The sequence below is a fragment of the Podarcis filfolensis genome (assembly GCF_964270895.1).
Source record: "Podarcis filfolensis genome assembly, chromosome: 6".
Lineage (NCBI taxonomy): Eukaryota > Metazoa > Chordata > Lepidosauria > Squamata > Lacertidae > Podarcis > Podarcis filfolensis.
Window position 1 is genome coordinate 60,945,630 of NC_139609.1, and position 14,521 is coordinate 60,960,150.

At 39.5% G+C, this 14,521-nt stretch overlaps 1 protein-coding gene across 1 annotated transcript; it reads left to right on the plus strand.

Moving 5' to 3' along the window:
- The first annotated feature begins 207 nt into the window (after positions 1-207).
- Positions 208-14,222, plus strand: LOC310764162 (complement component receptor 1-like protein). Its single transcript, XM_083617601.1, has 12 exons — positions 208-506; positions 1,306-1,526; positions 2,413-2,509; positions 4,149-4,234; positions 4,704-4,901; positions 7,094-7,276; positions 7,711-7,764; positions 9,945-9,983; positions 10,262-10,303; positions 10,986-11,015; positions 11,920-11,995; positions 13,257-14,222. Exons 3-12 carry the CDS (start codon positions 2,469-2,471, stop codon positions 13,363-13,365), a joined length of 858 nt encoding a protein of 285 aa, XP_083473727.1. The 5' UTR covers positions 208-506; positions 1,306-1,526; positions 2,413-2,468; the 3' UTR covers positions 13,366-14,222.
- The last annotated feature ends 299 nt before the right edge of the window (positions 14,223-14,521 follow it).

Below are 14,521 nucleotides of genomic sequence, written 5' to 3' on the forward strand. Positions count from 1 at the left end.
GCGGAGCCCGTTATCTGTTCCCCTCAGGGGTCCAGAGAGCAGACCCACCACACGGCTTTTAACCTAAACAACAGGGCGCCTTTCCCCCTCAGTTATGGTTTCGCCCACATTTTTCACCCGCCAATCCCGAGCGCGCTCTTGCCCGCAACCTCCAACCAGCACGCGCGCGGCAGCCTTGGGGCGTTAGCTAATATCGGGAACCGATAACGGCGGAGGGGGTTCCACGTGTGCCCCCCCCCCCGCCTTCCTCTCGGCGGAGCCTCGGAGGCGACGCCGCTGCCCACGCCCCTTGGCCGGAAAAGCGCGCCGCCGCCTCTCCCTTCCCATCGAGTTGTTTCCTGGGCCCGCTCCGTCGCTTTGCTTTTCAGCTGCGGAGGGAGCTGCGGCGGCGCTTTCTCTTTCTCTGACTCCGGGCTCTCTCTTTCGTGCGATGGCGCCTCTTCCTGGCGGGGGGCGGTTTCCGTTAGCGCTGCTGCCGCTGTTTTCCTCGCTGTCCAGAGTTCAAGGTGAGGGGGGGGGGCTTCGGGATGCCCGTCGGTTCTTCTCTCAAATGGGAGCGGCCCGCCTCCCTCCAGAGACGGATCATGTCCGAGGGCGAAGCAAGGCTTTCTCGGGGATGGCGAAGGCAATTCCCGCGTCCAGGGCAGGAGGGAACTAGGAGCCTGTCTATGTTTACCTGAAGTTTGCTCTCTTCCCCTTCCCACGTGTTCGTTCTTATTCTGCTCCGCCTTCGGCTGTGACAGCACTTCAGATATTTGAAAACAGCCTTAACGTCTCCTCTTCAATCTTCCATCTTCCAAGGCTAAGCATCCTCTTTCTATTGCGCTTCATAAGACCTTTTAACCATAGTTTCTCCCACACAGATTCTTTCTCAAAGTAATGGCTCCATCATGCGGAAGGAGACAATCCTTCAGTTGCTGGTGTTGTTTGTATCTTTCTCCCTCTGTCTCCTGTTAGTCATTAGATGGGGGTAGCAGGTGTGCCACCCATGTGGTTCTCACAAGTTTGTTTAGATGAAAAGGCAACCACTTATTTTCCATGTGTGTAGCAGGTGGTAGATAAGGCTCCCATCTGAGCCTCAATTATCTGTGAACAAGCCCCTTAAAATTCAGCTTACATCTGAAGAGACATAGTTATGATTACTCTATAAGTCTTACTGCTGACCATCTTGTTCCAGCTGTGCTCTGCAAATGAACTCCCACAGTCTATTGGAACATGGTCCTATAGATCCCAGTAGAGGAAAATGTCATAGAGATTTACGAATTATCTACTACACTCCAATGAACCTTGCCTTCTCTCCTATAGCTTCAGAACTTCCTCTGAATTTTTATTTCCAAGTGATTGCACCCATCCACATGTAGCCAATGCTACCCTAAGGAGCGGGGATCCGAAAGACAGTTATCCTGCTGGGACTGTTTTGCCCTACCGTTGCATTGCAGGTTATGAGTCTATTCCTGGAGACACTCTTTTTCTTACATGTCTTGACACTTCAAAATGGTCAATAGAAAATCCTAGGTTTTGTCAAGGTAAGTTTCACTTAATTAGCTGAATATCTAAAACTGTTGAACTTCCATCTTAGATCAGATATCTTGTTTGAGGACTGGAAGAGACCCAGAGACTAATAATAATAAAGGAGGCTTTTCTTTTATAGAACATTGGAGACTTAAATTGAGGAGATGTAATATTCTGAACATCACTCCTCCTAATGATGGACTCAAGTGGTGAATTCCCTTGGGTCTGTAGACACACGGTGCTTTTAAGAAACAAGAAGAGAGCAATAGCATGTTTGGAGGAAATATTACAACATTGTAGTAAACAAAATAGAGTTTTTCATTATCTCAGCTGTTGTCTTTTTGATACTGGATAGTGTCAGCAGTAGCAGTCCAAAAACTTTGGACATCTAAATGCCAGAGGTAACAAAGAGATAAGTGTACATGAAGCAAGAAATGGTCTCTCAACTGCTTTCAACTCATGAAGGAGAAAAGAAAGAACACTAACTTCTGCATCCATCCCTAAAAATGACATTATTGTGAACCACCAGTAAAACTGGATATTGAATTATCCTTTAGTGAATATAGTATTTCCAAGAACACTTTCAGACTGTGTCTATATTGCAGGAGGGAGTCAATTAAATACCAACAAATTCAGGCAGCACAGTTGAAGTGGTTCTCTTGTGCATCAAATCTGATTTTTTAAAAATAAAAAAATCTGGACATTTTGCAGTAAAGAATGTGATGGGGAATTGCACTGGAGATACTAAGATAATTTTTTTGGACACAATGCCGTATAACCTCTCCCCAAACAAACAGGTCACCTGGAAGTGGCCTTGGTGTTTGTAGTGTACCCTTTTTATTTTCTTTTTAAAGAAATCAAGGCTACATGTGCTAATGCTTGTTTTGATTTTCCTGTTAGGAAGTCGATGTCCTACTATAAATTTAGAGAATGGCAGAATAGTAAAATCAAGCGATATGCGGCTAGGTGATGAAATAACTCTAGGCTGTAATGAGGGGTGAGTTGTAGGTTGCCTTTTGTACCTACTTGGCTTTGTTTAGAACTCCTGGGAGGGGCTCGTGACAGATACATATTAATTGTTAAAATATTAGGCTAGATTTTTGACATTCTTGTTTAGTCTGTGTTATAATTATAATTATGGGTGTCCAGGGAAAGGGTGAGGTGGGGAGTAAATACACCAAATAAATTAATAAACAACTTAGCAGCACCAGAGAACAGGTCTACCATTTCTGGTTGGTTTAGTAACTGAAAAGTGGCAAGCTCTGGCTTCTGAGAAATGTGTATTCAGGTCTTTCATTTGGTTATTTCTCAGTGTGTAGAACTGTCTTTCAATGCTGGCATCTGGATGTGTTTCCACTCACTGATGAAATCCCCAGTTCTTTCCCTGGCTCCTTTTACTCCTTGCAGCCCTTAATTAAGTGCGCTGCTGCTTCAAGCAAGTCCACGGTTCTCTGTGCATTTCTCTAAAAATAAAATAAATATGACAGAATAATGATATTAGACCACACTTGAAGGTTTTCAGATGCCCCCCTAACTTCCCCTTCTCTCCAGCAAAATAAACATAATAATATTTTGCAGAGTTCATGTGTTCCATACTTTCTCAACCACAGCTCTGCCCCCTATGATATGGTGTGGTAATCATGGATTTTATCTACAATCGCTTTGGCAAAACAATTTTCTAAATCATTATAAACTCAAGTGGGGTGTTATGACATTTTTAATGAAATAAGATCTGTTGGGAAGATCATGAATTCCTGCCTTTACTGCTCCCCTTTGTTTTTGAGGTCACACACCCCATCATAGCTGAATGTCAGTCCTGGATTAGATACCTGAATTGTATTTCAAGTACTTCACCTTGAATTGAGGAAGTCCACTATGATGAAATTTGAAAGCTTAGGTTGCTGCTTAAAAAGGCACTATGTCCAAGCTACTGGCGTTTTTATGTTGGTGTGACTTTTTATGGGCACTCTTTAACAAAGAGATAATTCCTGTACAGTGGTACCCCGGGTTACAACTCTTCGGGTTACAAACTCCACTAACCCAGAAGTAGTACCTCGGGTTATAAACTTTGCCTCAGGATGAGAACAAAAATTGTGCGCCGGCGGCAGCGGGAGGCCCCATTAGCAAAAGTGTGCCTCAGGTTAAGAATGGTTTCAGGTTCAGAACGGACCTCCGGAATGAATTAAGTTTGTAACCTGAGGTACCACTGTATCTGGAATTAAATTAAATAGGTAGCTTGTCTCAACCTAGACTGACAGCACCCAGAGAAAGGGCTTTTTCAGTTGCACTGCCCCACCTATAGAATCCTCTCCCCAGGAAGTTTCCCCTGGTCTCATTTTCACATTCTTTTAGCAGCAAGTGAAGACCGCTTTACCAGGTGTCATTCAGTGTTGTTTGAACTGGCTTCAATCCTACTTTTATTATATTCTTGCTGCTGTGTTGTTTCTAACTGCTTTTGAACTGGTGGTGGTTGGTTTTATTTTTTTCCGTTTCTGTCAGCTAGCAGAGTGGTGACTCTGTAGGATGGGATATAAATAATCTAAATAAACCAAGTATACTGTATTTAAAAATATGCTCTATTCACATACTTTTTAATGCCCAATGCACTAAAATAAAAGATTTCTCTTTCCCTTTAGGTACAGATTGATAGGCGAAAAGACTCTTCGATGTGTGCTTGTAGGCGACAAATTGGAGTGGCATACGGGACCTCCATTTTGCCATCGTAAGATGAATTGTTAATTTGAATTTAATTTAATATAAACTCAATGTACTATTATGTGACTCTATTTATTGCAGAAGTGTAAGTGTCCTCAACCAATATTCAGAGTTCAGGATGCTTTCTGATCATGCTCAATATACTCAAACCCACCCCCACCCCCGCCGAGCATTCCTTGCTCTGAAGGTGGCACTGGGGCTTTGACAGCTCCCTCTGTGAAGTTTCAAGTCCAGCTTGTTTCACAGAAGATCCAGTTTGCTTTTGAGGAGGTTGCAATACCTTCACAGCAGTCCACTTTGGTTCAGTGTTTGGGTGACAGTTAAAATGGATGATCAGGCCTTGAATTATCAAAAGATTACTTCATAAAGTGGAACATCATTTAAGTGAAAATAACTTTAGTCCAAATACACTCCTAACAGAGATGCTTTTGCAATTGTAGTCCTGCTGAACTGTTAATGTTTCTTTTGATTCCCAGAAATCCGATGTTACCCCCCTGAAAACATTCCCTTTGGCTCACACAGTGGTCGACCTTTTGAAGAGTTTCATTATGGCTCATCAGTGACATACACTTGTAGACAAGGCTTCTCCCTTATTGGAAGCCCAATTAGTACATGTTCAACTTCTGCAGATGGTACTCGTGGAGAGTGGCACCCATCTCCGCCTAAATGTAAAGGTGATGGAGATTATGTTTAGTATCTTTGATGTACTATGTTAATGCAATTTGTGTGCAATGGCTGGTGAATGGAATTCTTGTTAGAAGGAGCTAACTTTGCAGTCTGCTAAGCACTGTATTCCTGCTGTTCAACCTGTGAGGTATTCAGTGGGATTGCAAATGATTCAGTGTAGGAGATGCAATAGTATTGCCCCCTCAATGAGTTGCTTGTTTTAATCTGAGTCAGTTTGAGAGTTTATCCAGGCATATCCAACTCCCAAGAGACTGTGATCTACTCCCAGTATAAAAAAACTGGCAGTGATCTACTCATTGTCATTGGAGGGAGGAGGAGCGTGCGTGGGGTGGGTGGATTGCCCAGAATTGTTGGAAGTGCCCAGAGTTGCTGAGCTTTTTTGGGGAGGATTGCACATAGTTTTTTGTAGCTTTCCCCCATAACTTTTTGTACATAAGGATCCCATGATCTACCAGGATCAGCTGGCGATCTACCAGTAAATCACGATCTACTGGTTGGACATCCCTGGCCTCTAATCCAACCAAAATAACCACTATTGTGTCCCACTGAGAACAAAGGAAATTAGATTTAGTTCTGAGCAATTTATTTGATTAATTTCATTTGGACTTGGTTTGGCTTTCTACATTCCAAGGGCTCTTTGTGCAGTATCTATACTAAACAAATCTTGCATTCAGATGAAGTAATCAGTATATAATGACCTAACTTTACCCATAGTATACTGGCATAATACTATATGCCATATATCAGCCTTATTAGGAATAGCCTGCATAGATGTGGTGGTTGTTTAAGAAAAATATTCAGTGGGTCACGAATAGTGAAATAACTTCAGCAGACGGACTGAGGGCAGATGATGCAGTCATCTTTCAGTAACTAAGCAGATCTAGGAAGGCAGGTTCTGAATGTACTAAGTAGATCTACACCATTTAACATCAAAATCTGAGGCATTGGGAAACCTGATCCAAAAATTGTATAGGGCTTTAAATAGTTCTTAACAATTTCCAGAAAGCTTTCCCTGAAGTGCGACTCAGCCTATTTTAATTTTATACTTGCTGGAATGATGTTAATGTTTCTAGAGGTTAGTCTTTTGTATCTTATCTGATTTTATCTCCTTGTACATCACTTTGATAGTTCCTATCTCTGAAGTGGTTTACAGACTTGTAGAATAAATACAGGTGAAACTCGGAAAATTAGAATATTGTGGAAAAGTTCATTTATTTCAGTAATTCAACTTAAAAGGTGAAACTAATATATGAGACAGATTCATGACATGCAAAGCGAGAAATGTCAAGCGTTTATTTGTTATAATTGTGATGTTTATGGTGTACAGCTGATGAAAACCCCAAATTAACAATCTCAGAAAATTAGAATATTAAATGAAATCAGCAAAACAAGGACTTGCAAATAGAGCAATATTGGACCTCTGAGAAGTAGAACCGTGCACATGTACTCAGTACTTGGTTTGGGCCCCTTTTGCATCAATTACTGCCTCAGATGGATGCTATCAGCCTGTGGCACTGCTGAGGTGTTATGGATGACCAGGAAACTTCAATAGCAGCCTTCAGCTCTTCTGCATTGCTCGGTCTCATGTCTCTCATCTGTCTCTTGGCAATGCCCCATAGATTCTCTATGGGGTTCAGGTCAGGCGGGTTTGCTAGCCAATCAAGCACAGTTATCCCATGGGCACTGAACCAGGTTTTGGTACTTTTGGCAGTGTGGGCAGGTGACAAAGTCCTGCTGGAAAATGAAATCAGCATCCCCATAAAGCTCGTCTGTGGAAGGAAGCATGAAGTGCTCCAAAATCTCCTGGTAGATGGCTACGTTGACCCTGGACTTAATGAAGCACAGTAGACCAACACCAGCTGATGACATGGCTCCCCACAGACAAATAAGCAAACCTTTGCTTGTTTTTCTGAAGTTTGCTTAGTTTTTTCTTTCTTGCCTTTGCAACTTGGTGAGTGTCTGAGGTGGGATGGACAAACAAGCCACAGTTAAATAAAAAGGTGCTGGCCGCACTTCTAATGCCAATCTACAATTGCAACAAACTGAAGTTTATATGCTAATAACATCAGACTGTAGTTTATTTGCAGTAGATAAACCATAGTTAAGTCCTTGTGCAGAGTTTAATCAGCCATGGTTTAATTAACAGGTAGATTTCTAAATATTGCTCTTCTCTTTTCAGTGGTCCGTTGCCGTGATCCTGAAATAGAAAATGGAAGAGTGACAACAAAGCCTCAGCGTTTTTACACATATGGAGATCGTGCAGATTTTGAATGTAATCCAGGATATGTTATGGTGGGGAGTAGCACTTGTACATGCGGGCCTGACCATGCATGGATTCCTCTTTTTCCAAAATGCTTTAAGGGTAAGTATCTTACTAGACCTAATTGGGTTCCTTGGAAGGAAGCATAGGGTATAAATTCAATAAATAAATGTCAGAGCTATTGTGTTGCACTTGTGTTGCAGAACATACTTATTTCTTTGCCCCCTCTGTTTTCTACCACCAATGTTGCCACCATCCATCCAGATGGAGGTCCCCAAAAAACAACTTCTAGCACAGATGAGTTAATAAAAAGCAGGGTGGATTTGATTTAAATGAATGGATTGATGGGATTCATTTACCAAAAAATTTAAACATTGCATATAAAGCCTCATGCTACATAATTAAAAACAAATCCTTATTTCCTTATGAATAGCCTTTGGACTATAATGTTACTTAAATAGAAAACTATCTTTAGAAATATTTATCCTCCAAAATAGTTTATTTTTTTTTAAAAAATCCATTTTTATCCTCCACAGTGGGAACGCCTGGAGGAGGAGCTGGAGGAGATGACAACCCAGGCCCTGGAAATGGTAAACATTTGCTTTTCACTGTTATTGGTGGATGCATTTTAAGAAGTGGGGAGTGAGCAAGAATTGAGTTTATGGATAGAACCAGAGTGGAGGAAATGGACTCTTGTCAATATTTACAGAGATAAGTCAACAGAGAGAGGATTAATTTTATTAGAAGAATATCGTGAGGAGACTTGGGTACATGGTAGTGCAGTAGTTTTGAGATACTGGAATTACACGCCATAAGAAGAACCTGCAACAGAACGTTGTGGTGTGTGGCCTTCCTTCTGAACTGTGCCTATTCAGAATTTAGCAAGCTATTTCCCCCAGTCAGTGCATTCCATTTCCCTTGTCCCGTCCCATGTTCTGTTTTTCTTTTCCAGCTGTCACTATGTTCAACCGCTGTTTGGCCTGCTCTTTCTTCATTAGTCTATGTTTTGAGAGGGTTGCCTCTTTAGGTTTTCTTTTACCAAGCATGCAAATATCCACTTGTTTCACAGTCGATATTCTGGCTGCAGTTCAATAGGCACTCAACCATCCGAGTTTGCATTTAGGTTAAGGCAAACTAGGTGGTTAAAGTTCAAAGATAGCATGATCTGCCAGCTAATTAGCACCCAGAGAGCTGGCGGGTTGCTGGGGACCCAAAAAGCACTGGTTAACAGGCTAGAAAATAAATAAATAAATAAATGCAAGCTAGCTAGCTTAAAGGAATTACTTGACTTCGAAAGAATACAACTGATAAGATAAACACTGAACCTTCAGTTTATACTGCCTGTAAATCTCCATCTTGTACATGTTGTGTTTGCTGCGAAAACAAAACTGAATTCTGTCTGTGTGAGAAAGGAATCGTAATCAAATGAAAGGAATTGGAAGACTATCTTTTTCTTTATTTCTCTTCTTAGCTCGCTTTTCTATTATCTTTAATTCTTGTTTTCTCTCTGCTAAGTTTATCTATCTATCTATATGCTTTTTGAAGTTTCCTATCTTGGATTGATGAAGATACACACAGGAAGGTGATGGATGGAAGATGAAGGGCCCTGCTTAAGGGGCAGAGGAGAGAATCTCCCAGGGTGGGAGGCTGCGGGAAGAGGAAGAAAGTCCCACCCACGTGAGAGCTGGGAGAGGGTTCACTTCTGTGTGTGGAATAAAGGTTAAGGTATAATTGTGATAGAGGACCTGGTATTTCTTTTCTTCTGCTACTTTTCTTTATGATTCATTATCTTCTTATTTTGGTTATTCTTGCTTCTCTCTTATTTATCTTCTTTAGATTAGTTCAGCTTTTATTGTATTTTATGTTGAAAACTCTTAATAAAAAAGGATAGCAGGGGAAACTGAAATGAGAAAATGTCAGTGGGAAAGCTAATGTACAGAAATTGTGAGAACCTGTCTTGTGGTAAAATGGAAGGGAGAAGTGGAAGCATTTGTTCTGTTGTGTCAATAGATGTAAATTTTATCAATAGTACATATGCTCCTTATTTTTTTGTTTTTGTTTTGGTACAAAGTTTTATTGAGAGAAACTAATCTACAAGAAATAACATAAAAGAAACTAAAAAGGAAGAAAAGAGCAAGAGAACTACACCATCCTTTCTCACCACTGTATCTTAAATATTATCCTATTATCTAATGCTTCTTGGGTATCTCAGATACCTTCTGACTGCTTGGTCAGTTTGGTCAACTCCCAAATCCACTAGTGTCTGAAATACTTTTTTAATGCTGAATTTTCCCATGGAAAAATCACTCAGAAATTTTGAGGAGTAACTGCTCTGAGGGTTTTTCCCTTTCCACTTTAGTTCTTTGTGGGGCTTTTTAGATGCTAGAGAGTCCTTTAGCTCTGTCTGGCTTTCTGCAAATTGTATAACTTATGGAATGTTTTTCTTTGTACAAAGACATCTCTTTTATTGTATAGAAAATCCAGGCAAAGCTTTCCAGTTTGCTTTGCTTTATTTTAAAATTTTCTAAACTGCTTTTCATAAATTCCAAAGCAGAACTGGTTGGGCTGGTGCTGTGATGTTTTTTATTGTAATTATCTGTATTTCAATAAGTCGGTCTCTCTCTCTCTCTCTCACCCCCCCTCCAGTGTTTAATTGTTTTTACATGACTTTTTTAGTCATTTCCATTTTATCTGTAAGCTGCCTTTACTCCCTGTCTAGGAAAAGGCATGATATAAATAAATATAAAAATAACAACCCCCTTTTTTATAGGAGCAGATCCAGAGACAGTGCCTCCTGGAGACAATACAGGTACAGCTGAAAAGTTGTAGTGACAGCAAATTTATAAGCTTTACAGTTTTCTTTGCTTTAATTTAAAATTTCCTATACTACTTTTATGAACTGGTGAGGCTTTTTATTGTAATTATCTGTATTTTTAATAGGTCACACACACAACATTGGTGTTTAATTGTTTTTACATTATTTTTTAAAGCTGTTTCCATTTTATCTGTAAACTGTTTTGATTCCCTGTCTGGAAAAAAGGTGGGATATAAATAAATATAATAATAACAACCCCCTCTTTTGTATAGGACCGACACACAATCCAGAGACGCCTCCTGGAGATGACACAGGTAAAGCTCTATGCTGGAGATACGGCAAGGACAATGCCTATTTGAAACATAAGTTTGTACAGTGTTGTATACACACTATGCTTTGGGAGGAAGTGCTGGACTGTATAACTATGACTATGCAGAAAAAGCTAAAGCTTTTAGCAAAGAATATTCTTTTGAACTATATACCTATTCTTTTGAACTATATACCTATATGGAAATTAACAACCAGACAATGAAAATGGATTCTATTTGCCCGAATAGTGGCCGAGAGACTGGAAGAATAAAGATAAGATTCCTTCCAATCAATGGATTGACAATATGACAACACTCGTGACTTATGACTGGACTGCTTATAGACATAGACTTTGTTTGGAAAAAAATGACAACATTTGAATTGAGTTTATACAGAATGTAGCATTAATATCCACATATTTATTAGGATTATAACATATTTTATTTATATAAGTATGCATGGGAGTACATTACATTGCAACTTTGTATATTGATTCTTTTGACACATATTTATTCTTTTTTTTTCTTATCTCACCTTTCCTTTTTTTGTCTGTATTACTTTATTTCTTTATAACTGGAATTCCTTCAATAAAATATTAATACATACAGCAGAGAGAGAGAGCCACAATCTGTCAGAATTAAATTGCTTCAAATTTTAGCTCACACTTTTAATTTTCTTCTATTCTAGAATCTAAAAACATCACAGCAATTGTTATTGGTAAGTAATTACAGAGCAAGTTACTTCAGTGTACAATTGCTGCTATTGTATTTTAATGCCTTGTGCATTTCACTAACTTTTTTCTCAAATTTGTGGTTTAAATGTTAAAGACTCCTACTTGGAGGGGAAAAATGATTCTTTATCAAATATTCTTAGGGTACAGATGGATATACTTTGTCTGTTTGTTTATTTGGTGAGGCCAGCTCTGCTTCCTCCCCTATCTTTGCTCCTGTAATGTACATAGCTGTCTCTAAATTCAGCCCAGACTTCCCCCATGCTGTGACTTTTAATGTTCTTGCACCTGGGTGTGACTGGGGCTTTTCAAAAATCCTCAGGAGTAAGGGTGTCTTGAGCTCAGGCATGCCAACTCTAGGGGGCCTAGTGTTGAGGTGGCTGTGTATGTGAGACACATCACAGGGCTAATGGCCAGCTCCTTCAGAGTGCTTGGTCTCCTCCGCTGCACATGCATGACAGGCGATACATGTGACATCACACACATGCTGGGCCCCCTCAATCTTGGGGGCAGCCTGGTGACTCTGCTTCAGCTATACACACTGCTTGGGTTGGAGAGTTGCTCTTTGATTGTCATTAGGGCCACTCAGTCTGCAGAGTTGACATCTGTTAGGGGCAGAATGACTCGTAGCTGCAATCAATCTCTGAGGACAACTGCACATCTGCCCCAAAAGGGGGTAACTTCAGATGTATAGTGGACTCGCTGCTCAAGATATTTGTCTAGAGACTTTGCCCAGTAACACCTGAGTGGCTTTAATGTCCATTGAGTATTGCAAGGTAACAACTTGTCTTGTGACTTCTATTGATACTATTGCTTTTCCTCAACAGAAAAACAACTACTTTGTCTTATTAATTGGTACTACGGTATATCTTTCTCTTTTTTCCCTTCAAGGATGTCTCGTGGCTCTTGTAGTTGTGCTTGCTCTAGTTGCTGGACTTTGGAAATACAGATCTTACAAGAAAACTGAGTGAGTCAGCCCAAGAGAAGCTGTCCCTGGTTCTCTGTAGCCTTCTTGGTTGCTGAGTGAGCTTCCGTATGCTTCTTGACTTCTACTTTGCTCACACTAAGCATACATGTGCTTAGTGTTCAGAAAGGGCTTGCACATTTTTTGTTGAACAGTTGCACTAATCTAGCACAGATAAAAGCTAACTAAAGCACAGTAATTATTCTAGAACGGCTAGTCAGTATTTTATCCCATTTCCAGCATTGGTGTTCTGATGTGGCAGAAATGGTATTTCTCAGTTTACATCAGCTGTCTATCCCAATGCTGACTTCACAATGACTATGCTGGCCCTGAAAATCTTGAAATCTACTATTAAATAAAGTTATAAAACATTATTCTCTCTTTTACAAATGTGTATCGCAGTCTGTGGTTTTTGCTTTCAGACACAGTAAGAAAATGGATTTGTCGAACAGTTCTTTCTAAAGGCAGTGATGTTTTGTTTTTCCCCCTAGAATAATCTAGGCCAGTGCTGCAATCTAAACCAACAATTTGCAACAGTAACTTATTCTGCACATTTCTCTTGCATGGCTTTTCTTTCTATTTTTTTATCCAGGGCTGTCCATTTTTGTTGTAGCTTTGTATGCATGATTTTACTGTTTTGATACCATGCATATATTTTCCCATAGTTTGTGAGCACTAATTAAGCTGTTTCCATGGATTAATTCAGTAATTATTTACTCATTATGAATATCCAGTGCAATAATTTCTGTCCCAGGTAGGTTACATGTCTTTTAAGTCTTCCTGGAATTTAGATTTGATACCAAAGCATGCTAATTGTTTTGTCAAAGGCAAGAGTTTTGTTTGATTCAGAGGCAATAACAACCCCAGTGGAGAGAAGGGCAAGCTCTCTAAGAGGAATCTATTAGGAATCACTATTTTTTCTATATTTAGGCTATGTGTCTCCTACCCTTATATCTATTGTGCTTATGTAATCCTAATTCACTTTATCTGCTTTACTTCTAATATCCTGCAGTTGCTAACAATCTGTGCAGTACTTCTGCTTCTGCAACTTCTGAAATTGATTTTCCTGCCCAAGAAGCAACAGCATGGCTACTGCTTCAGTGTGAAAGTTACTTACATTACTTTTAAAATTTGAATAACATGAAGTGGAATGCAGATGTATTTGTGTGTTGCTTTTTTCCTTCCTGTCAGGAAAACAAAACAAAATGGTGTAATGTTTGGAACATAGGTATTAATTTTAAATATTTTATTTTATTTTTCACAGAGTACCCGAAGCTCCTTCTAGTCCTGCTCAATTTGACAAGTTGGTATCAAAATCTGGATTGAAAGCCAAAGGTTCTCAGTTGAACAAGGTTTCTTCAGTAAACCTGTAATCCAGCACCCTTCCAGTTGATCATTAATTCTAACAGTTCTAATTTTTATAACTGGAAATGAGAATTGAGGGAAGGACTATGTGAAAAGTCAAAGCAATTTTCATTAAGAACTGGCCATCCAGGTTATTCAGCTATTTGAAGCATGAAGCAGTACTGGGCCCCAACAAAACTCTCATCATTTGTTCTTACCTTTGCGTAGAACTGGGTTTCAGCTTCTCTTGAAGAATGTCTCTTTAAGTGCCTTAATCAAATACAGAGCCAAGCAGAACTGACTGTGTATCTACACTGGCAAGGTGTTTTACTATTTCTTCAAACCTTGTAAAGATGTAATGGGTTCTGTGTAGGAAATGTGAAATGTTGCCATTTGTTTTCTAGAATCTTGTTCATCTCATGAAATGGAGGGGGCAAGTGTAGCTATTAAAAATTACAAACCTTTTGACTTCCTCAAGCCTTTCTCATGCAGAATTTTAAAAGCTGCCTTTATTTCCTTACAGGATTTTCAAAAGTATAAACAACAGTAATATGTGCCTAATAGAAAATATTCTTTAAAAAAAATCATCATAGGCAAACAAAAGTTCTGTATGCTTAGCCGAAAAAGCAAGGAACACTTTTGAGACACCTTAATTTCCGTAGGAAAAAGTTAAAATAACTCTCCCATTAAAATCAATTAGAGTGAAAACTGCAGTGCTTCAAATGTACTGAATTAAACTTGTTACATTCATGAAGGTATTTTTTTTTACAGTGCTTTTAGAATCTAAATTGTTCGTCTTTATTTATTCAAATTGATTAAATATTTATAGGAAAGAAAAGTTGTTTATTTTAGAATGTGTGCAAATAAATTGAAATGTTGAATAAAAGACACTAAGTATTATCACTAGCTTTTCTACTCCCAAACTGATTGTGCAGTGTAGTTTGGGTTGATACAGCTATCACCACGTAGCAGTTTCAAAGTTCTCCTTTACAGCACCTGGCCAAGCATTCTGTGCACTATTCTATCTTATACAAAGCCTCATGGGATGCTTTTATTGAAATATATTTGGAAGCCAAATGTGGCATTACAGTAACTAAAATAGGTTTTTACAGTTTCTCTTCCTCAGCTAGCCATGGTGGTCTTGGGGTTGGTGCTTGTTCTCGGGGACTTTGAAGCTCCCCTGTC

Bases quoted from the DNA above. Each gene is read 5' to 3' on its own strand.
- LOC310764162 (XM_083617601.1), top strand. From the start codon at position 2,469: ATGCGGCTAGGTGATGAAATAACTCTAGGCTGTAATGAGGG. The intron at 4,235-4,703 runs GTAAGATGAATT...TTTGATTCCCAG, and splicing joins GGGACCTCCATTTTGCCATC to AAATCCGATGTTACCCCCCT. The intron at 10,304-10,985 runs GTAAAGCTCTAT...CTTCTATTCTAG, and splicing joins GCCTCCTGGAGATGACACAG to AATCTAAAAACATCACAGCA.